The following is a 23,398-nucleotide window of genomic DNA, read 5'->3' on the forward strand; positions in this document are numbered from 1 at the left end:
ATATAAACTGACTCTCTGTTTGTTCTTTGTCTTAATATTTCTTAACTTTTGTCCTTTCAAAATGTTTTGATAAGTCTGCTTGTCCTTCAAACAAATATAGAATCAAACTTCAGATAGTACAGTTACACATTTAAAATCTACACTGCTGTAAAAGACACACTCACCTTGTCATCCCGCTTCCTCCCTGACCTGCTGGCAACCCATTTTCAGGCTTCCCAAAACATATTTTGCATGTTGGGTTTATGCACCGCTCCCACTGAGGGAGAGCCAAACTAAATAATACCTTTAGCTTCCTCCTTGTGTGTGTGTGAACCTCATCCTATGCCAAGAAACTGCTGTGTTTACATAAATCTGTGTCAGGATGATCGGTTTAGACACGCTGCATAAATAACAGCATCTATCCAGGATGATCCCATGGTGCATGAGAGCTGCCAACTCAGCTGCAGCAACAGCTACAGGAGAGATTGCTACCCCCAAAACACACACACACACACACGGACAGACACCAAACTGGGCAAAACTCTAAAAGCAAAAAGCTGTGCAGTATGTTAAAGCTGGACCAGTGCCTACACTGCATAAATTATCTTGTGACACACCAAAAGGAAAACCATTTGGACAGTTGCACCGCGACCACATCCATTCTGAATGGTCCGTGGACCAAATCGGGGGAAAAAAACACAAGAGATCCAGATGTGAAGATGCTTTGTTGCATGGACTGAGAGGAAATAACAGATTTTAATAAACCAACGAGTTAAACTTCACTGCACTGCGGGGGAACTATCCAATGCCAAAAGTCAGCTTGTATGATTTAATTTTATGCAAATCAGTTCAACGTCTCTTAATCCTACTGATGAGATGTGTATCTGCAGTGAAGACGGATCTCAGCATGCATGCAGTCAGGGCTCTTCCCTACTGTTGGATTAAATACTGTGACTTCAGGCCAAATTTGACAAATGTCCTTCCTTCTCTATCAGCATTACAGCACATACTACTGCAGCATATTTCAAGTTGCAGTCAGCCATATGAAAGAAAAACAAAAAAGAAACCCATCACTGATCATATCTGATAATATATACCAATAAAACCTGAGCATAAAAGGTTTGCGACTGGGTTTGCACCGACAGTACAACTGAATGTGACACAGCGCCTTACAGAAAAGCAGTTACGCTACAGAAAGTAGAAGGGGATCCCTGTGGTGATGTAATTGAATACATTAAGATTAGGCACATTATGGACTAACAATGCATTTCAGAGGATTAAAGGAATCTAATTCTTCAATCAGTATTTGCCTAGATAAAAATCTGTCACTACTTTCAGCCCACATCTCCTCTGAGCGTGTTTGCGTGTACACACTGGAACACTTCAGCAAATCCAAAGCACGGGATGTTTTCTTTCATAAAGCTGGGAAGATAATAATATTCTTACGTTTTGGTATGTAGAGATAATCAGATGTTCAGGCTTTGTGAGTCACACCTTGTACGCTGGAGCTCATCTAAAGGAGAAAAAACATCAGTATAGGAAGCGGCTGGTTCCTCTAAGGCTGTTTAGATGTCTGTCACATGATAGCAGCAGCCAGCAATCAGCTATGTGGTTAAAATTATCTTGTTCAGCAGATGGCAGCCCAAAACTGTGTCATCATCCAGACATTGCTGTGCAGCATTGTGTTGAAATGTGTTGTATACCCATTTCTGTGTATGCTGCACAAGACATTAGATACCTATGGAAAAGTAGCTTGATTCAATATGATTACAAATTGGCAACACATTGAAAAGCTCCATCCAGTTTTAATTTAAACAACTTTGTATATTCATTATTGTCTCATCCACATCTGTTAGCTTTCAGTTGTGGAGTCGTGTGCAGTAATTTGATCTAGAATAATAATTTATTCATCTTCCAGTGAGCCTGTTGGTGCAATGATGGAATGTGCATGATCTGACTGAATTAAATACATCTAAATGCTAACTGCCGTTGTTATTATGCTGCCATCATCATGTGTTATCATGCAGCTCAAGTGCCGTGTGATGCTGATAATGAAAATAAATTTAGCATTAATCTAATAATGTGTGAGCACTACCTCAGTTATCTACCAGCCGTCCCCATACAGTGACACGGAGCCCTGCTGCTAGTAAATCATAAACATGCTCAACTGGCAGCCGTTTGACTGCAGCAGATGCTGTGGCCTATGAGACAAATCCGCTTTACTGCATACCAATTCTGCAATTTGATTTTAGATGAGTCAGTCTCCCTGTCAGGCATGCTCCTCATCTCTGTATCTAATATACTGTTTGGAAATTGTTTATTTTCTTCTTCTTTGTAGTCTGCATAAATGTCCATTTCCCTACTGAGTATTCTATTCAAAGGACTGGATTTGTTGAGTAGGCTGTATTCATTTGTGGTCAGAGTAAATATTGTGTAACCTATATAATTCTTCTCTTGCTGGATTTACCCATCAAACATACATTGAATTGGTCATTCCTAAGCCTTCCTTACAGCAGACATTTTGACATATTATAGCAGGAAATTAGGTACAGGTGTACCTGCAACGTTGACGATTACTCTGTTCCACTTAAGCGTCATGCCGGTAAGAGAGCGTGCACAATAGCAGGGCTCTGGGACCCCTGATTGGAATGATGACCTTCTATGATATGTCAAAATGTCTGATATGAAAAGGGTGTACTGGGAGACTACGGGTTGTTTTAGGTCACTCTGTTAATGTACTGGTTGTGAGTCCCAATAGGTCTGGGTCATAACCAATGTAACAACATGGGATCTGTTGTTTGCAAAAGATTAGAGGCCAGATGGGACAGTTGGGGATATGAGCGGAGTAGTCTGACAATCATATCCACAAAAATGCAATATCATGAGTATGCTCCAGCAGCCATGAGAAATGCAGAGGTAATACTGCACTGTAACGGACATTGGGTAACCTCAGTGGGAAGTGAAATATATATTAAACAACAACATTAAAGGGGAACACCACTTAAATTAAGAATTCCAATATGCTACTTCCACAGCCTTGGAAAGTTCAATCAATATTTGTGAGCATGAGCTACTCTCTCTCAAAGCCAGAGAGAAGACAAATAAATCTCAAACTTGTGATGTCATAGGGTATTAAGTGTGGAGCTGCTCCTTAGACAATGATTTTGTTGACCCACAAATTGTCTGTTTTCTTGTTTATTCCCAAATGAGCTATATTCTACTGTAACGCTCTCAGCTGTGAAACAGAAGATGTACCAATATACTCAGAACATTCTCCTGGTTGCTCTCAGTGTCATCTACAGCATCTCTCCCAATTCATTATCTATGGAGCAGCTCCAGACTTCATACCTTATGACATCACAAATTTGAGTTTTAGCACAGTTTTAGGTATGAAAGCGAGATGTTCATTTTTACTAATATTTTTTGGGCTGTCTTAAACCATAGGAATAACATGTATGAATTTAAAAAAAGGAGGAATCCACTTATATTAATAGTAATAATAATAATAACAATAATAATAATGAGAAGAAGTATACTTGATTAATCGTCTTTGGCGTGCGTACTTTGTAAAATATAACACACCGCATTTAAATAATTATAGTTATTGATTTATTCAAACCCCTTTCATGTCTGTGTTAAGCATTGTGCCACAGCGCCCCCTATCTCCGCTCGGCGCTCACAGCGTGCTGTCTGTCTGTCTGTCAGAGTCGGCCTCTCAGCAGACTCCTCCTCCGCCATTTTTGACTGTAAACATCCTGCCGATTTTAAAAGGACAGCGGTGAGCGGGAGGAAGGCGACTGGCGCCATCTTGGCTGTTTTAATGAGTACAACAGGGGAGAATTCGCTGGGAGAAATAACTTAATCATTGGGATTTCACTGTAAAAGGGGTGCTGTCGGTAAGTGTGTCTGCAGCGGAATTATTTGCGCGTGGTTTTGTGTGATCTACGAGACGGAGTTAGCATGCACGTTTGTGTGGATTTGTTGCGGCCTTCACTGTACAGGGAGCCGTTAGCCACCAGCTAACGATACAGTTGTGCTGATAGAGGGAGAAAAGTATGAGCAGGTTTTGATGGGCGCCTTGTTCCGGTGCGCGTTTACTTTCTTTCCTTGGGTGAATTGTATTTTTGTCTGTCCGTGTAGGAAAGCTATACTTTTACTCCAAGTAACTTATGTGTCTACCTAACACGCGCAGTATTCGATTTCATTGCTCCTTTTGTAGTTAGCTGGCGGCTAATTTAGTTCATCCCACTTGATGGCGCCGACTATTTACTGGCGCTGACCAACCCCTTGGCGCTCTTAACGTGTTACACTGTAATAAGTACCTCCAAACATCGAAAATGTCCTCTTTCAGCAACTTATGTTGCGGTGTAATTTAGGAATTCTCGATTCATTGTAGTAGAGTCCGGGAAAAGTGTCGGTTACCGTAGGCAGACATGTGCATTCCCAATGTTTGCCTCCCTTACTAGGAAATAGGCGGAACTTGAATGAAGTCGGCTCTTGTTTTGATTAAAATCTCATTTTCTTAATGTCGCACCCTGCTTTGGTTTTTTAAACTTCAAATGAGTAGCTTAAGCGGTTAAAACTAACAACAGTAACGTTAAGGTTAACGTTACACAGCAATAGACAAAAGCGTGCTTCGAGAGAGCTTCATCGATTTTAGGGCTAACGTTACAGCTAATGAGCCGAGAAAGGATTAGCTAAAGTAACAGTCGAAAACGATCAGTCTGGAAATAACAGACCCCCATTCTTGTCAGATATTTCGCAAGCTAATGGTAACTAAAAACAAAGTTATCTAATATAACGTTAGATAAAACCTGCCCGCCTTTTGAGGCGAATGTGGATTAACACGACGCATCATTTGCACTGTTGTTGCCAAACTCGCCAAGAAGTGCATTGGCTCAGTCTGAAACGTTTAACTTTTTAGATTATGCTCTCGATTGTGCGGCTTTATTATTTGGGCGTCCTTTATTAGACCAGATTATCACCAGCCTGGTTATTCTGATCAGTTTCAGACCAGCAGGATTTACCGACTGCCCCCTGGCATCTTTGAGCACGATACTGAGCAGAGATTGATGTCAGAGCTTTTTCGCAATTTAAGAGAAAATATACAATTTTAATAATTACTAAGCGCTTATACTGTGCAGCAGTACAGCTAACGTTACTGTGTTTGCAACTTGAATAAACAATCCCATATCCCTATACCACGAACTACAGACATATCGAGGATAGTATAGCTTAAGTTGTTTGGGATACTTCTGTTCTCATGTATTTTGTTTGTCTTTTTCTTTTTGTCTTAATTACTACTATACAATGATGTTTTCCAGGAGAACCATACCGCAGTGTGAGTGTGTGAGCCAGGGGAACCAGGGCAATGTTCTACGCCCACTTTGTCCTCAGCAAACGTGGGCCGCTGGCCAAGATCTGGCTAGCGGCCCATTGGGACAAGAAACTGACCAAGGCCCATGTATTTGAATGCAACTTGGAGAGCAGTGTGGAGAGCATCATCTCACCGAAGGTAACAAGACAAAAGTGTAGTCTTTGCATTCTTGCTCAGATTCTGAGGTTTTACATGGCCTTGCTTTGCCTTTATTTCTAACTCTAAATAATGAAAAACGATAAGGGCACAGTTCGTGCTAGCAGTTGTCACAGTTTAACACAGTGTTCGATTTATTTTACTCTGTCTTTGCGCTGACATTTTGATTCTCATTGCTGTACAGTGTTAGTGTGCATCGATGTTGACAGTTCAGTCTTGTTTTTACCAAAAGAAGTCCCCTGTAAACATGACTTTTTACGACACGTGGTATTATTTTTTCCCCTAGGTGAAGATGGCATTGCGTACATCAGGCCACCTGCTCCTCGGGGTGGTGAGAATTTACCACAGGAAAGCAAAGTACCTGCTTGCTGACTGTAATGAAGCCTTCATCAAGATCAAAATGGCTTTTAGGCCGGGTAAGGAGAAATGACAAGCTAAACTACTATTGGAGTAAAGTACATAAGGCCCGTTTCTACCGCAGGAACATCGGGGTAACTTTACGGGGCCGGGGCCGGGGCCGTTGGTGCGTGTCTCCACCGCAGGAACCACCCCCGAAGGACAGAGTTCCGTAACTTTTACAGGGGCTAAACAAGTCCCTGCCTCGGAGTAGGTACTCAGAACGGCCCCAAAAAACTCCTGGGTGGGGCTTTGGGTTTACTTGGTGCTGATTGGATATACTCAAGGCGGGATGTGACGTCAGCTGAAAGCAACAAAATAGCCGGCAGTTTTAAAACTCAGCAGGCGAGGAATGGTCGCGCAGCGATTACGTCACATCCAGAGCCCGGTAACTTTACAGGAACCTTCCTGTCACATCCAGAGCCCGGTAACTTTACAGGAACCTTCCTCCTACTCTGCCCTCTCAGTGGAGGCACGGCGGTTGAGAGGGCCGAGCGAGAGGACGTTCCTGTAAAGTTCCTTAGTACCAGGAACTTCTTCAGTGGAAACGGGCCTATAATGTAATTGATCTTCTGAAGAAAGGAGTTGATGCATTTTTGTTTACTGAAACATTAATGAGGCTGAAAGAAAATCTACAGGCGTGAAGGCTCCAGTGGTTTTTCCTTCTTTAACCAACAGCGTCACTAAACATTTTTCAGAATTTGTGATTGGATTTAACAAACAAAAACAGACTTAGTATAGTTTTTCTTTGTTGGACATAAGATCGGGAACAGTTGTGTGTTATAGCAACACTGTTTTATACAACTACTTGTATCTATATTCAGGTGTGGTGGATCTACCAGAGGAAAACAGAGAGGCAGCCTACAATGCCATCACCTTACCTGAAGAGTTCCATGACTTTGACCAGCCACTTCCTGATCTGGAGTAAATTTACCACTTTCACTGCTCTAATTTCATCCCCTCATGTGTTGTGAGTTTGTTACTCAAGCACCAGCAGTTGTTCTCATGCTTGATGCCTTTGTTTGTGTTTTTTTTTTCTTCAAACAGTGACATAGATGTGGCCCAGCAGTTCACCCTGAACCAGAGCAGAGTAGAAGAGATCACCATGAGGGAAGATGTTGGCAACCTCAGCCTCCTGCAGGACAATGACTTTGGTAGGACACACTATATACTGATATGTATACCCATACCACCCATTTTGAAGTATCAGTAGCCGATGGAAATTATTTACACACTTGATCATCAGAATAATAGAACTGTTAAATGTCAAAAACAAAGCTTTCCCTGTTTATACATTATGATAACAACTTGCTGTACTTTTCAGCTGACTTCGGTATGGATGACCGAGAGATGATGCGTGATGCCAGCACATTTGAGGAGGACATCATGCACGGAGCAACAGCTTCTAACCTTTTGCTAGAGGCTGAGCCTGGCCCAGCCAATCTCCCCGACAAGTCCAACCACATGGAGTATGATGACTTTGGGGATGGCTCCATGGGCAACAGTGATGGGGGAATGCTAGGTCAGCATTTTATATATATATTTTTTTTCTTTCTGTCTTAATATATTTCTTCTTTATCTCAGCATAAACCATATTGGATGACTGTTGTTGTTGTGTGAAGTATTTATGATTAGGTAATAAACAATGATTATTTGTTTTTTCCCAGTTGATAAGCTACTGAGCTCTGAGGATGGAGGTGGTATTTTTGATGACCCTCCAGCCATCACAGAAAGTGTCATGATGCCCCCAGATCATGGAGACGATGAGGACGACTTTGACAACCTCCAGTCACGTAAGTACCGCAAATTAGTTTTGTGTTATTGCTAATTCAGATTTTTCTTATATACTGTCTTCATCAACCTTTAATGGTTATAACGTGTATTTGCGTGTGAAGAACCGTTTTAACTGCTCGTTCAACTGAGCACATGTCACATAGATCAGCTAAAAAAACTTTCCAGATATGAGCCATTGTAAATAGAATGTGCATTGTGTCTTCACTTGCTTGTTTGAGGGGACTTGCAATTAAATTTCTGCAATGTTCGTATGTGTGTAGCGGGTCCAGACAGCCCAGACTCTGGCCCAGCAGAGCAACTTCCAGCAATGGCTGACCAGACAGAACAGACCACTCTGGTTCACAATGAGGAGGAGGCCTTTGCACTGGAGCCCATTGACATCACTGGTAAGACCCTCCTTCACCTTTCTAGAGAGAATTAAAATGCTGTGTAATAATAATAATTGATTATTATTCTCTTAGATATTTTTGTAAAAATTCTTTTGAAACTACCCCGTTTTCTAAAGGCCTCACCATTTAATGTGAGACGATAGAGCAGGAATACTCAACCTGCTTTGCCCAGGGGCCAGTAGTACAAAATGACAGAAGGCCAGTGGCCAGTTAATAAACAAGGCAAATACAATCACAGCAGCCCCACATAGGTCAGATGTACCCAGGGGCATTTCTAGGATTTGAGGACATTTGGGGCTTAGCCTGGACCTCTGTGGGGGGGTCAAGGGGATCCTCCCCAGGTACTTCTTTTTTTTCTCTCCAATAAACAAGCTCTATTTTAATGCATTTTATTCCCTTGGGAACATAATTTACAGTCGAAGTATAAAAACAATGTCTGTGAATAAATTTTTTTTCCATTGTGTATGAGAAAATAGTCAGTGTGCCACCCAACACCTTACTATGGGTCAGATTTGGCCTACATGCCGTAAGTTGAGTGTCATTGAGGCCATTTGCCATTATTTGATAGCCATAACAAATGTGCTGAAACGTTACCTGTGATGATGGAGAAATCATGGTGAAGCCGTCATGATTTTTTTTTTTCTCCTTTCACATCTCCAGTGAAAGAAACCAAGGCAAAGCGTAAGAGGAAACTGATTGTGGACAGCGTGAAGGAGCTGGACAGTAAGACCATCAGAGCCCAGCTGTCTGACTACTCGGACATCGTCACCACCCTGGACCTCGCCCCTCCCACCAAGAAGCTTATGATGTGGAAGGAGACAGGAGGAGTGGAGAAGCTGTTCTCTCTGCCTGCCCAGCCCCTCTGGAATGCCAGGCTCCTCAAGGTAACAAATGCTCGTCATAAATATGCATGCATTTGTGGATAAATATGTACACATGTCTGCTCGTAACTATTTGACAACATCCCAAAACTGTCAGCTCTCTGCCCGAAATCACTGACAAGCAGTATTACCACTTGGGAAACAATAATGAGCAAGCCACACTGCTGTTCTGATCCTCCAAGTAGGTCAGACTCCGGCGTTGTTTAATGGAAGAGTAGAGAGTAGATTTATAATATTGTATCTTTCATTGACATTCTGCTCAGGTTGTGGGATTTAAAATGAGAACATTGAAGGAACAGGAGGTGGAGGAAGTGATTGGTTTTGTCTGTCTCTCTTCCCTATCCTCTCCCACCCACTCATTACCCATCCAGAATACTGAATGGAAACCGTGTTGATGCATAATTTAGCAAACCTCTCTTCCTTTTGTCTGGCATCAGTCCTCCTTTACAACCCCTATATTTTATTGTACTGCTGGCGTCACCTAAAGTTCGTACTACAAAAAAAAAAAACCCTCAAGTTTACCTGTTTATCTCTGTCAGATGTTCACACGCTGCCTGACGCCTTTGGTGCCAGACGAGCTGAGGAAGAGGAGAAAGGGCGGCGAAGCAGACAGTCTGGATGAGTTCCTCAAAGAGCTGGAGAACCCAGAGGTGCCTAGGGAGGAGGTCATGAGTCAGCACAGAGATGTTATCGGTAAGTCATGCCGGGAGAGATGAGAGGAGGTCATAACCCAGTGCCGACATGTCGTGAGTTGTATGATAGGGAAAGAGACCAGTGGCTGAAAACATAGCAGAGACAATAAGTTATTGGATAAGGCTGTGTTCACTGTCCTATTTGTTTTAATATTTTATTAACAATCTCCCTTATCCATCCTTCAGACCAGACTATTATGGAGGAGCCCAGTATGCTGGCAGCCTCTGCAATGGAGGGCAGCAGGACGACCCTGGATGAGACAGTCATGCCTCCTCCGTCAACCCCTCGCGGTGTCAAACGCAAGACCCTCGAGAAAGAGGGCACTCTTCCTGTGAGTGCTTGTCACCTGAATTTTGTTTAAAAACAGTGGAATTTAGGTTGCATAATTCTCTGCATAATCCGCACTTAAAAAAAGGTGCTGTTTTAAAACCATTAATTGGCAGGTCATTCTGGTGCTGAAGCAGTAGTCACAATTCATAACAAATTGGGTCCCATTTGTTAAACTTCTTGCTGTTCTAGACCAGATTTGCTGATTTTTATTTCATTTGGTTCACATTGATCTTATCTGTTATCTAATGAAAGTATTACACCAGATGGTGATTTTTTTAAGTATTCAGTTATTTATTTATTCCTTTTTTGAAGCGGTGGACAAATGCTCAACAATCACATTGAATAGACACAAAACAGTTAATTTAGTTCACTGCACTTTTTCCTAACGTGTGTGCATCCTGCTCTCCCTCTTTCAGATGGCTCCCTTGGAGCAGCAGCAGCAGCAGGTGGCTGACCGCTCAGTCTTGTCTCAGAGGTTAGACATGCATCAGGTGGATCTGCCCCCAGAGGAGAGCAGCCTCAACCTCACCCAGCTTGTTCCTGAGCTTGACCTGCTCGGTGAAAAGAGCAAAGACAAGAAGGATGATAGTGATGAAGAGGAGGTGAGGCTGAAATGACTGCTTTTTCTGTGGTTGGCTGTAGTCATTTGATAGTGACACATTTTTGTTAGTTTGTTGAAAAACTGCTTAAAGTACTATAAAAGGAATCATGAATGAGTAAGTAAAACAACAGAACAAACAGTAAATGCAAACTCTGGCAGTTCATGAAATGCCTTTCTATAGAGACATGCTTGTGTGCTATAGTATGAGTCTTGATCAGATGATGCTGACGACTGTATTGTTTGTGGTCCTCAGGAAGAGGACGGTCAGGCTGGAGACCAGGATCAGGAGGAGAAGAGATGGAACAAGAGAACCCAGCAGATGCTGCATGGCCTCCAGGTACAAAATAGCCATTACTTTTCAAATCATTTTGAAAACAGATTTCGAATAAAACGAAACTGTTGTCATTTGCTGGCTCTAGCTTCTTAAATATGATAATTGGCTGATTTTCTTTATTATTTATGATAGTAAATCAAGAGTCTTGGGGTTTGGGAATGTAGATCGAACATAAGCAAACTGAAGCTGTAACTTGATTCTGGAAACTTGTGACATTACTTTTTCTGTATTTTTTGAAATTTTATAGACTAAACGATTATTATTATTCATGAAAATAAAAAATTGGCAGATTAGTTGATAATGAAAGTTGGCTGAAGCCTAGTTTTCGTAGGATTTGTTTGTACAACTCTGATTGTGTGTGGAGATTTCATTTTGGTTTCAGAGATTTAAAAATGGTATCCTTTATTAAAAAAAAAATTGCTATATGCAGTATAGAGAATTCCTGCACACTGTAGTATTACTTGCAATAGATTTTATTAAGCACAGTGTTTCAGTCCTCAGACCTTCGTCAGGTTAATTAAGCGAACAAAGAAAGTTTCAAAACACGTATAGATAACGCTTCCTCAGGCGAGGCCAATGGGAGACCGTGCATTGTCATGGCAATCAGTCCCACAGTCTGTGTGTATTTAGCCTAATGGAAGGAATCTCTCACCATCAAATATGATAATTATGGGCAACAACTGCATTATTGTGGTTAATAGTAAATCTCAAGGCACAACCATAACAATAACACCTCATTTTTGTCCTCCCCACATACACAGCTCCACATAGAAGGCAGGAATTGAAAAATAGGAATTCTCTTTTCTTTACCTATGGACAGTTTCCTTCTACACACCTGTCAACATATTGTAAAAGGGATGTCTGAGCCTCCACATTCTGGCTTATCATTATGTGCAAAATATTTTTGCTGTATAGTTTTAAATATGGAAATGTGTCAAAAAAGCACTGTCTTTTGGAACTCAGCTTCAAGGCCTAGTATTTCATCTTCTCTTTTGATAAAAGAAGAGGAAAGATAAGCATGACTCAGACTGACACTTTGTTCTTCTGTCCCCACAGCGCGTCATGGCTAAGACTGGAGCAGACTCAGTCAGCCTGCTTGAATTGTGCCGGAACAACAACAAGAAGCAGGCAGCTGCCAAGTTTTACAGTTTCCTCGTCCTCAAGAAGCAGCAAGCCATCGAGGTCACCCAGTCTGAGCCCTACAGCGACATCATCGCCACCGCTGGACCAAGATTCCACCTCATTTAGACATTGGAAGAACAGACAAACACTCTGCTTGCAACAGACATACTTTTTTAATTACTCAACTTTTTTGCCTTTTTATTTTGTGTTTTCCTGTCAGCCCAGTTTTTCTGGGGAAGGGGAGGGAGTAGTGGGGACGGGTTGGAAACTTTTTAAAAAAAAAAGGATTTAACTGTACCACAGATGGAATCATGCAGTATTCATTCGGTCGAAATGGAGTGAGGAAGAATGTTTAACAAGTATATTTATAAAGCAACCTTTTTCAGTCACCAATTTGTAAGCTTTTCTTCATTTTGTTTCGTAAGTTAAATTCCCATTGTCTGCTCATTCCATAAGTTTTGTACCATTGCCCCTCACACCTGAATTATTGCAGATTTTAGATAAAGAGCCCTGTATTTTCACATGGAAGCCCCCTTTGACTCTGTACATGTTCTGGAAAGGTACTGTTTTATTGCTCAGAAGTGTAACCTCTCCGATCTTCTCCTCGTTGCACTTGTTCTTTCAAACGATTAATCTGTCAAAAACATTGGTGAATCTTACCTGGCATTAAATATCATGTTTCAGATGTATAATTCAGGCAGTTTATCAAGTTTTATGTAATATTTTTTGTACCTTTTTACGTTTATGCTTATTCACCTTTTTGCATTATGTAACTAGGTAATGTACTTGTTACAGTTAAGTTCAGTATCCCACCTTTTTAGTCTTCGGGTAACCTCTAGTTGTTATACATCTGTAAAGATTTGAAATAAAGTGTTTTAAGTACTTGGTAACTGGATATTATTTATTCACAATGACATTTTCCTGTGGTCTATAAAGCTGGATATAAAGATGAATGTGAAGATGGAAATAATTTGAGTTTTAACTCACCTCCTTAATTCACAACAGACGAATGACCTGTAATTTATAGCAATAACATTTTCATTGCAGGTCTTGTAACAGGGCCAAAGTTGGTATTACTGGTGGTCAAGGTTGTAATTGTGAGTGATTTTTAAAGTCAAGAAAATGGCCTCCATCTTCCCTTCTGTAGTTGTACTAAAATTGCTAGTTAATTTAGAAAATAGCTGTCACTACTACATACTTTTGTGTGATGGTAGCAGTAGTAGTCTAGGTTTATCATTAATTTAGTAGCAGCCCAGTGGGGGACTAGATAATACAAAAGATAACAGAGGAGTGTTTGATCACAGATTTTAGTCTCCATTTGCAGTCCAGCCCTTCCTATAATACAGAAAGGCTCTTTTACAAGAGATGTATGATATAATCTCTCGTGTTACTACGCGATTGAGCTAATTAATAAACTAAAATTCCCAACCCACTGCAATGCACTGGTCTCGACTGAAGAGGGAACTCAACATGTAGCCCGTGTTTCAATACGGACGGAAAAAAGGACGAGTCGTCACCGGAAGCGTCCGTCACCGAAAACCTTCCTCCCTTTTTCCGCGTGTGGCGGCTCGTTCATGGCTTCACGTAAAGAGTCTGGTCCAGTGGCTGCCCCCGTCATGGCTTCTACAGGCGGCACGTTAGACTCTCCTGTCAAACAGATCCAGATTGAGGGACTGGTAAGTGTTACTGCGGTGCTGTGTGGCTATGTGTTGAATTTCGGTGGCGGACGGTAGAGAAACCGGTGCCCAGAGTGTTACCAGGGTGGATGCTAGCTAACGTATGAGCATCATCATGGCGGACAGACAATGTGAAACGGTACCTTGTAGTCTTTAATACCTTAACTAATGCCCAGAGTGCATATTGCGTTATCTAAACCAATACATAACTTACGTACATAAATAGTATTTGCTGTTTACAACCTCCCAACCGGCTAATAATAATAGTAGTAGGCTAACCGTGGTGTTTACCTCTCCAGGCGTTACAGGAGCGTTTAGTTTTAGTACGAGGACCTCCCCGGTTGTCTGTGTTAAGGGAGCATATGGTATACAAGGCTGTCGTTTCTTGCTTCCCTTTCACATAAGTGTTGTCATGTACCATAGTAGAATTACTTCAGGCGTGTTCATGGCCAGAAGCATCAGGACCTACATGTTTATATACTATGTTCTTAACATGGACCCCAAGGAAACTACAGAAGAGTAGCGGCTGCCTTGGTAACAGCCAATGAGGATCCAAATAAACATCTATTAACATTAGGCCTCGGTCACTGCTCTTAAGTAATGATAATAATATTTATTCGAGTATATCATAGTTGCCTTCAGGGTGTAGCACTTAATTCTGGGCCCCATGCATGAGAAGTATCTGTGGGCCCCCTGCCCTTCCTCTCTTGATTCTTGTGTCTCTCTTGAACTTTCTTTTTCACAAAGTCAGTTTGCTGCCTTTCCCTTTCCTGTCTTTCTTTCTTTTCTTTCTTGAAACTCTGATTTGCCTTTTTTAAGAAAGGCATGACAGTATACCTTCGTGCTCCAGCAGTATAATCAGTCACTCACTTGGCTCTAGCTGCATTCAGAAATGATTTCTAGTGCAGGGGTGGACTAAAGTATTTTGTGACTTTAAGGAATGAGAGCGGCCTCAGAAGGCTTCCACTGTTTTTATACAAAGTTCAGTCTTAAAACCAATTTATTCAGCCAATTTTAGTTTAGTAATGGCACAAATTACTTAAATAAAATCAAACTTTTCATTATAGGCTTTTCGGGGCCCCCTCTCTCAGTGGGTCCCTGGAAAATCAGTCCCACTTTCCCCCCTACTGGCCCCTTGTTGCCTTGCCAAAGGGTCTGTGTTCCTTCTTTGAAACAAACAAACCAACAAAACAACTAGGTCTTTCAATTTATTCTTGTCTCTAAGTAATCAGTCATAGGAGTTGTTTTATTTCCTCCTATACAAAACAATCCTTTGATTAACATTTAATGGGTATGACTACAACAATGTTTGTGCAGTGTATTAAAAAAAAACACAGCATAAAGTAGCTCATCAATGACTGTTCATGATTTCTGCTCCATCCTTGTGTCGTCAAAAATATCAATTTATTGATACCGAATATTTGACGTATTTGATACACTGGTACCAGCTTGCTGTTGCTAATTCCTAATGTTTACTACAGTCATTGTGCTGTTCTCTGATTTGTTACACCCTTATTATATTTATCTTTTGATAAACAAATTACATGCTATGCCCTCAATCTTAATTTTTGGGAAATGGTACAGATATCACTATTTTAAAAGTATTGTATCAAAGTTAGAAATTCAAGAATCATGACAACCCTAATCCATTGTGTTTGTTTTTCCACAAAAATGTACTTGAATGCTTTGGAAGGTTACCTACCCCTGTCAGATTTTTCTCAGCTTACAGTTGTTGGCTGCTGTAAACCCTCTTTTTTTTTTTTTTTTTTTTTTTCCTTACCAGAAATGATAAACCAGGTTTGGACTGATATTTCCCCTCCAGCTCACTGGTGACATTTTCAATCTTAAGTCAGATAACGTTTTGGGAGATATGGACACTTGTAAGCCGAGAAACATTTTGGACTTTGTTAGCAGTGTTGCCAGGGAGTGTATCTTAAAGCCTGCTTTTGGGATTTGGACACAGACACGTGTGATGCTTTTGTTTCTGGCTTTGTGGATGTTTGACGTGTATTGTGATGCATTGTTGCTTCTTTGTTTTTACTTGTTTTTAGCAGAGCTTGTGTTTTGAAGTGATTGTTACTTCTTTGTGTTACTTACCTCTGAGCTGCAATCTCTAACAAATAAATTGGAACACATTGCAAAATGTAACTTCTCACCACCTGAGCATTGTGGTATATCTGTTCTGTAGTACCTCTATATAAACAGCAGAGGACAAACTTGCTTCACTGCCACACAGTGGTGTTCTCTCTGCTCTTGCCCTACACTGCACTGGACACAAAGCAGCTCATTTGCCTGGTGTTCCTGAGCGCAGTAGCAGGACTTAAACTTGCCAGCTGCTGCCTTCCTTTTATCTTGCTCATTAAAGCTGCCCTAGAGTCTCGGGCCCTAATTTCAAATCTAAATATTTCACCTCAATGTGTATTATTTAGACCTCTAATGAGATTTTCTTAATTCATTTTCTCAGCCTTATCAACCAAACACTTTTAATCGCAGCAGTTAAATTAAAAACAGTCGAGCGCCGTTTAGTGTGTGACCTCATTTGGATTCAGACTGTTGAAGGAAAGGTGTCTATTTCAGGCGAGAGTTATGAAACGCGTTTCACCTGAATGCATTGATATGCAGCAGTTGCTGCTGCGTTGCGTCATGACCCGTCTGTCAGAGGTTTAGCTGGAGGGTTGCCCACAGACAGCATCACCACTGCTGTGTGGTAGAATTGGATTGTTTCCTTGCTTTTGAAGAGGTTTCAGTGGTTGCTGTTGCCACAGGAGTGGAGTACTGCACAGCGACGGGTTCTATTAAACACCTACTGAGATCACACAAACTGCCTGTACGTTTGAAAAGACTTTTTTCATTTATTCTGACGTATGCCGCTGCACGTCAGACACGGGTCTTATTCACGCACCCTGTCAGAGCACATTTTACAGGACAGTTTGGCATTGTGATTTGAAAGCTGGAGGGGATGGAAAAGGCAGGAAATATGTCAAAATTAGTTTAATTTTAACGTTTCTTTTAGCAGTGGCAGTCATTTTCTTTGGGTTGTTTTTTTTCAGTTAACATGCCAGAACAGTCCCAACTCCCCCCTTAGGCTTTTCCACTTGCCTCCAGTTCTTAAGCCTGGGCTCAACAGGAAAGTGTTCACACTACATAATGTGACACAGATCAGCTGTAACACACACAGACACAAGAGATATCTTACTACCCAGTGTAGAGACATAATGTTCCCATCTGTCCAATACAGTTACTACTGTGTTTGCTGCCTCACTTCCTCCTGATGCAGAATCCGCAGTTTATGGCTACTTTGTATTTTAAAGTTGCAGTCCTTAAGATGTCAGTCCTTGTTGATTTGGTAACACCTGGGGATATGAGGTATTAGCAGCTGTGGTTTAATGCTTCATTAGACACTCCTCAAGCAGCTACTTTGTCAAATATACAGCAGAGAAGCAACTGAGTGTTCACAGCACAGCCAAACAAACCTGTTTTATTTTAATAAAATAAAGTCAGAAATCATTGCAGCCACGATCTGATTTCATGCCGGGCACTGTTCCACACAACAGGTAAAGTTGTCTGCCTTGCTGTTTCTTCTTGTTCAATTACTCCCTTGAAAACATTAAAAATGATCTGCCCACGGAAAGAAAAAGATGAAAAGCACTACTTTCTTGTTTTGTGCTTCCTGTGACCGCTTCGCAATGACAGCCACCTGATGTTTCGCCAGTTGACTGCTTTAAATGTGAAGCAGCAGCCTTAGGGTTTGCATTAGCAGCAACTTAATTAGTACAGTTAATAAAATTAATTAATAGAGCTTTGATACAGTGTCAGGAGAGAGAACTGTAAACCTTGAGTCTCAATATGAGTATGCTGATATGATATGTTGATGTGTTTTACAATATAATATAAAACTGTCAGTAACATAAAATTAAAAACTATAATACTGGATTAAATGCTGCATTGTTTTTTGTGAATCACTTGAGCTTTGAAGGTAATTTGAATCAAGCATGACTCTGCCACTGGCAGTTAAAACTAATATAAAGAGAGGTAATTACACAATGTTAATACAGAAAGTTTATTGCTAAAAAAATACAGACAATGAAGGTTGGATTTCACGAAAATCTTAAGGATTATAAGGATAACCTTACAAGAATAATACTGATAATTATTTTTGTATAAGTTGTCTTTTACTTAGTTTATAATTGCTTACATATTGAAATGTTTAATGAGAGAATTTTTGGTGCAAATGAAATTAAAAATCTGTCTAATATGAACTGAATCTTTGTGAACAGGTGGTGTCGTTCAAACTCTCTGTACTTCTAGATTATGTCTTTCACTATATTGCAATAACACCTTCCATTAGATGTTGGCAGGATCACTGTCAGTTGTCTTAGATTACTTCACACTAAAGTCCCAACAAAATCAAACACGTAGTTCAGGGGCTCTACAGTGCGAGCAATTAGTGTTCGAATGTGAAAAATTATTCGGGTGCACCGGTACGAGTTCTGACACCTGGGGTGCCAAAATACACAGACACACTGAGATCCCATTCTAACAAATCAGTTGGAATATCTCTTATCCCACCTCTGTCTTTCTCATTAGCGAAGAAGAGTGCACATAACATTCAGGTAGCAGCTTCTCATTTTTTGCTGCTGACCGCTGCTCTCACAGGTTGAAATAACAAATGGCGGCAGCAGCAGGTCACTCAGTGCTAACTCTGTGATAAACTGGATGGCAAGCCCAAATGAAACTTTGCTGATGCCGGATTGGTGTGCTGCTGTCAGTACTCAAGATTATTTTTTAGGAAACATCCGCTCTGTAACACGTCTATACAGTTGCGAGTGGACTGGGTGTATTTCCAATAACTCCAACAGAGTGATATGTCTTCTCTCTAGTAATACAGTCCAGCAGATTGCGTCACATTGGTGGCATTCTCCCAGTTAAACTTTCATTCATATCAATGATTCAAGCATATCAGCCTAATAGTTAAGAATCAGAACTTCCAGAATTTGGAGAATCTTGCCTGTAAAAAAAAATAAGGCATCCGTACTGTTATTTCATTGTGCCAGATACATACTTAAAAGTATACCATGTAGGATTTTCCTTTAAAACGATGTATAAATTTATACAGAAGTCTCCCTGCCCTCTGCCTGTATTTTGCTGCGTTTGGGGTGTTCCTGGGCACAGCGCACTGGTCAGATCGGAAAATAATAAAACGCTAGTGGTCAGTGGTAGCAGACTGTACCAGCACGCATCCAAGAGGAAGCTACCATGAAAATTGTGGACACAGCCCTGGAAAGACCGCAAATATAGTGAATGTGGGGTTGGCTGTCACTTTTGCTGGCCAACAGTTCCTGCATTGTGTACCTTTTATTCAACATTTTGTATCTTCTGCAATTATACACATTGACTTTATCATGTATACCAAGCACAAACATTGTCTTTTGTGACAAACATATCTTATCTTTTAAGTGGTAGTTATATGTGTTGTAGTTATTTGTGACTTTATTTTCTTCAAAAGTTGAATGCTACTGGATTCAGATTGAATATTGAAATCAGATTCGATGCTGTACTCAGATTAGATAAATGCTATCAAACCCCAACCCTCACTGCAGCGCATCACAAGAATATGCAGCCTTTAAAAGTGACGCAGTAATGATTCACAATGCATTCCTGTCCTTGGTAGGTCCCATATCCATCCAATGTTTGAAAGAAATCTCGAAATAAAATTAAATCAGCTTGCCCCTGCATGTTGTGCACAGTGAGTGTTGAGAGTTAAAAGATAGATGCATAAATGTCACATCTCAAAAGCATGTTTGAAAATCATCTCCTCAGGCCAACAGGCCAGTGCTGGCAGACGATGTAGGAATCTGCAGTTGTCTTCGTCAGCAGCTTAATACAACTCATACCACACAAAAGCGTTGTCTCCGTCAAGTATATTACGGCCAACGTTGAGTGTAGAGTTCGTCTACACATCAGTGGCGCTAAAAGAAAACTCATTACGGGATGGTCTCTCTTGCTGTACTTTCTCATAACTTGAGCCCCATTGTGGCGGGAATATGAGCCCTTTTGTGTGAGTGAGGGAGAAGATTTATGATAAGAATTAAAGGCAGCCAACGGGGGATTTGGACTGCAATTGATTTTGCACAATTCAATTTTAAGCTTGTTGATTTATAACACGCTGTCCACATATCAATCTTGGGCCTCTCCACATGAGGTGAGCTCACTGGGCTAGCTGCTGGTGAGCTAGATCAATAAAATTGTACGCGAGTGAGTGTGTGAGCGAGAGTACCAGGAAAAGACATCACTGGAGAGAGGTGTGTGCGTGTATAAAGGTTTGCACAAACTTGGAGCTTTCCGGGCTTTGCTTACGATACCTGATGGCATTTACCCAGCACCAGGAAGCCAACACAACAAATTCACTGAATCCCTGGTCCTTCCTTCTTTTCCTGTCTTTTTTTTTTTGTTGTAGACACCTCCTCACTTCCCCTCTTCAAGGCATTTCTGTAGATTCAGGTCTTTTCTTTAAGCTCCTCGAATTTAGCTTTATTTATTTGACCTTCCTGGAGTTGTTTTTGGCCAATTGTCCATCTCTCACCCCCTCCTTTTTTAGACGGACACTATTTAAGTGTGTGATGAACAGATTGCCAAGAGTTAGATAGCTGAAAGCATTGTGTATCTGTGCTTTCTGCTCTCACTGATGGAGGAAGACGAGAAAAGCTATTTACTGGCAGAAAAAGGAGCCAAAGCTCAAAGGGGCGGGGGACAGGGAGCTTTGTAAAAAAGCAGCCAGCACCGCCGATTCTGAGGACTTCCACTGTGGCCCTCTTCTCCCCTCCCTCCCTCCCTCCCTCCCTGTCATTGGTTCACCTGGCTGCTCTCCTCACACTCACCTGGCCCCTTCCTGCTCCCTTGTCATCATTTCCTTTTATCCATCTGGTATCGCNCCCCCCCCACGAGTTCTCACTCTTACATTTTCTCCCTCTCCCTCCATCCATCCCCCTCCGACCTATTGTTCAGGCCCTCCTCCCCTCTCAGTCAGAAAAGCCAAGGCAGGCAGGCAGGGAATGAGATTTGTTTTTCTACCCCCTCCACCCCATATCACCTCTCTTCTTCCACCCCTAGCTCTTTTACTTGTTGCATGACAGGTCCAGCACTCTATTGAAATAAATCATCTCCCAAGACAGATGCGCGTGTGTGTGTGTATGCATGTGTGTGCGTGAGCCAGTGAGACGAGTAAGGGCTCCCTCATGGTGATGATGTGTGTTTTGTTGTGAGCATGGCCCCAGGACTACCACCCTGCTCCTGCGTGCATGTGTGTGTATGTGTGTATTATTAATGCCTCTGGCTGTGACCTGCCCACACTGTTATCAGCGTGATTTATGCTCTCCCCCTCCACACTGCTTTCAGCTTCTTGTCCTCTTCCTGTTCATTTAGACGCTTTGGCTTATTCTCTACTCTTTGGCTGCTTTCTGTTTTTGCTGGTCAATGTTTCTCATGATTGGTAGGTGTATGTGTGTGTTTGAGTCTGTCTCTGTGTGTGTGTATATGTGTAGAAGTAAGCCATAGCCCTTCCCTGCTGTCCTTGGTGTCGGTGATGCAGCATTAGAGCTCAAACCAGCTCCTCAATCATGTGGAGGCTTGTCCTATTGGCCCATTTTTATCTGGCATTAAATATTAAATGCATACGATGATGCATGGACACCCTGTCCAGATGAGGCACGGCAGTGTGGGATATCAGACCAAAAGTCCAAATATACCCTCCCACAGTACGGGGGTAGCATTTTTCTTAAAATCTCACTACATTCAGGTTTTATTCTTTATATGTGCCGCCTCTTCTCTCTCCAGTTTAAATTGCTAAGCTGTGCTGAACACTAACTGGCCTTTTGTAGGCACTCCAGATCAGTGATGCACCAGTGTTGGAGCCTGCAGGTGGTGCTTACCACTCAACCTACCACTCAACCACAGCCAGTGATTGCCTGAGTAACCTGTCCCAGAATTTCCTCTTAACAAGGGTTTTTGGCAATTTTATATAAGAACTCAGTGACCAGTGAAGAGCGCAGAATGGTGCCCGAGGAGTTATTATGCAATTTAAATCGATGTAGGGGTGTGTTAGCGATGTGATTTTCTGGACAACTAACGTGCCATCTGCTCCAGGTCTAAATGAAATTTGAAAGCTCCTCGCTTTTGTGTAGATTATAATCATGCTGCAGCCACTGTGTGCAATTTGACATTTTCCAAAAGAAGATGAAACTGCTTTTGACATATTTTCTGGAAACTGTCTAAGCTTCAGGCCTCAGTGGGCGGTTCCCTTGGCAGTGGTTGACTGACGTCTGAGGGCTAGCGTTGCTAGGAGACACACTGTCAACACTGGTGCGCTACTGACCAGAGTGAGTCACTACCAAGTAGCCTATGAACACTGATAAAAAATTTTTTAAAAAGCCCACGTAGCACAGTGTACTGTATTTAAGATGTCTGTCCTTTACAACATTGAGCATTTAGGAAGACCTTTTATACTGTTAACTTTGTAGCCCACTCAAAAAGTGTAGGCTAGCAAGCTAGGCTAAGCACTTCCTGGAACTAGACAGATAAACCGGCCAGGCCAATGTATTGACTGATATTAGCTTATTGCAGATGTATTGAATCCTTGTGTGTGTGTTTTTAGAAAAGCCAAACTAAACCTTTCCGTATTTTGTCTGCCATAAAAATTAATAATTCCATATTAAGCTTTTGATTTGATATCAGCATCAGTTTTGGAAAGTGGAAGCTGGTAAGGCCAGCTTTCTAATATTAGCACTGATTCCTAGTAGATTAAAAAACTAATTAAAATGTGTTTGATTTGGTAAGTCAGAACAAACAGGAAGGACATAGCCTATATACTGATTTAAAAACAAACTCTAATTTCAGTTTGGATTTAACTTCTCTATCAGTGTCCCTGATGGACAGCTGCAGTGCTGTTGGGCACCAGGCAGGCAGTGTTACAAAATTGTTACTGAGGCAAAGCATTTTTTGTTTTGCTTATTTCAGAGATGTGGAGTAGGAGTTACTTTTATAATAGGTTTTCAGAGTGGAGGTGGTGAAGGGTGGGCTGAACCACGTAAGCATTAGCACCTATAAAGGCTGCACACAGGCAAAAGACAAGCACTCATTTCTAGGGAAAATCTAATTGCTTCCAGTGCAGTGCAGCAGTAATGTATAACCCCCTGCACATCCAGTTAATCTTTGAAATGCACCACATCAGAACACATTCACTACATCACTCTTCTCTGAGCTAAATGTCTAACTTCTACCAAATACTGAGATCAGACTCTTTACATGTTTGTGAAAGTATTTCACGGTCAGAAAGCATCTTCTGTACTGTAAAGACTGTAAGAAACATGAAGCCTCCCTTAGCACAAAATAAATGTTCCAGAGTACCAAAACAGCTAGTAAACACTCAAACTATCTCTTAACTATTCATATATACCGAGTACCGAATACCGAATATCGTTGTTTAGTTTTTCATTAGTTTTTGCAGATGAACCCCCTCCAGATTAGTGTTGTCACGGTACCAAAATTGGAGGCAGATGTGCCTTTTGTCATTTATAAAAAAGATAAATCACTTTTCTATTATAGGCTACATCAATGATATTTCAATGGAATAAATTACTTATTGACTTATTCATACTTCAAAAACAGCATCAAT

General features: G+C 41.3%; 2 protein-coding genes across 2 annotated transcripts in view; both read left to right on the forward strand.

The window, feature by feature from the left end:
• Positions 1-3,731: 3,731 nt before the first annotated feature.
• On the forward strand, positions 3,732-12,934 carry LOC126391650 (double-strand-break repair protein rad21 homolog A-like). The gene is made up of 14 exons (XM_050046542.1): positions 3,732-3,875; positions 5,304-5,494; positions 5,799-5,928; positions 6,733-6,832; positions 6,956-7,062; positions 7,233-7,430; positions 7,576-7,701; positions 7,963-8,088; positions 8,752-8,975; positions 9,512-9,665; positions 9,851-9,996; positions 10,412-10,597; positions 10,850-10,933; positions 11,987-12,934. The coding sequence occupies exons 2-14, from the start codon at positions 5,351-5,353 to the stop codon at positions 12,176-12,178; spliced, it is 1,917 nt and encodes a 638-aa protein (XP_049902499.1). The 5' UTR covers positions 3,732-3,875; positions 5,304-5,350; the 3' UTR covers positions 12,179-12,934.
• A 637-nt stretch (positions 12,935-13,571) lies between these two features.
• The window catches only part of LOC126391791 (eukaryotic translation initiation factor 3 subunit H), a 69,224-nt gene continuing 59,397 nt past the window's right edge, over positions 13,572-23,398 (forward strand). Inside the window, exon 1 of the mRNA XM_050046731.1 lies at positions 13,572-13,728. Coding sequence (XP_049902688.1) covers positions 13,627-13,728 — 102 coding nt within the window. The 5' untranslated portion in view covers positions 13,572-13,626. The remainder of the gene's footprint in view (positions 13,729-23,398) is intronic.

The sequence above is a fragment of the Epinephelus moara genome, chromosome 6 (genome assembly GCF_006386435.1).
Source record: "Epinephelus moara isolate mb chromosome 6, YSFRI_EMoa_1.0, whole genome shotgun sequence".
Classification (NCBI taxonomy): domain Eukaryota; kingdom Metazoa; phylum Chordata; class Actinopteri; order Perciformes; family Serranidae; genus Epinephelus; species Epinephelus moara.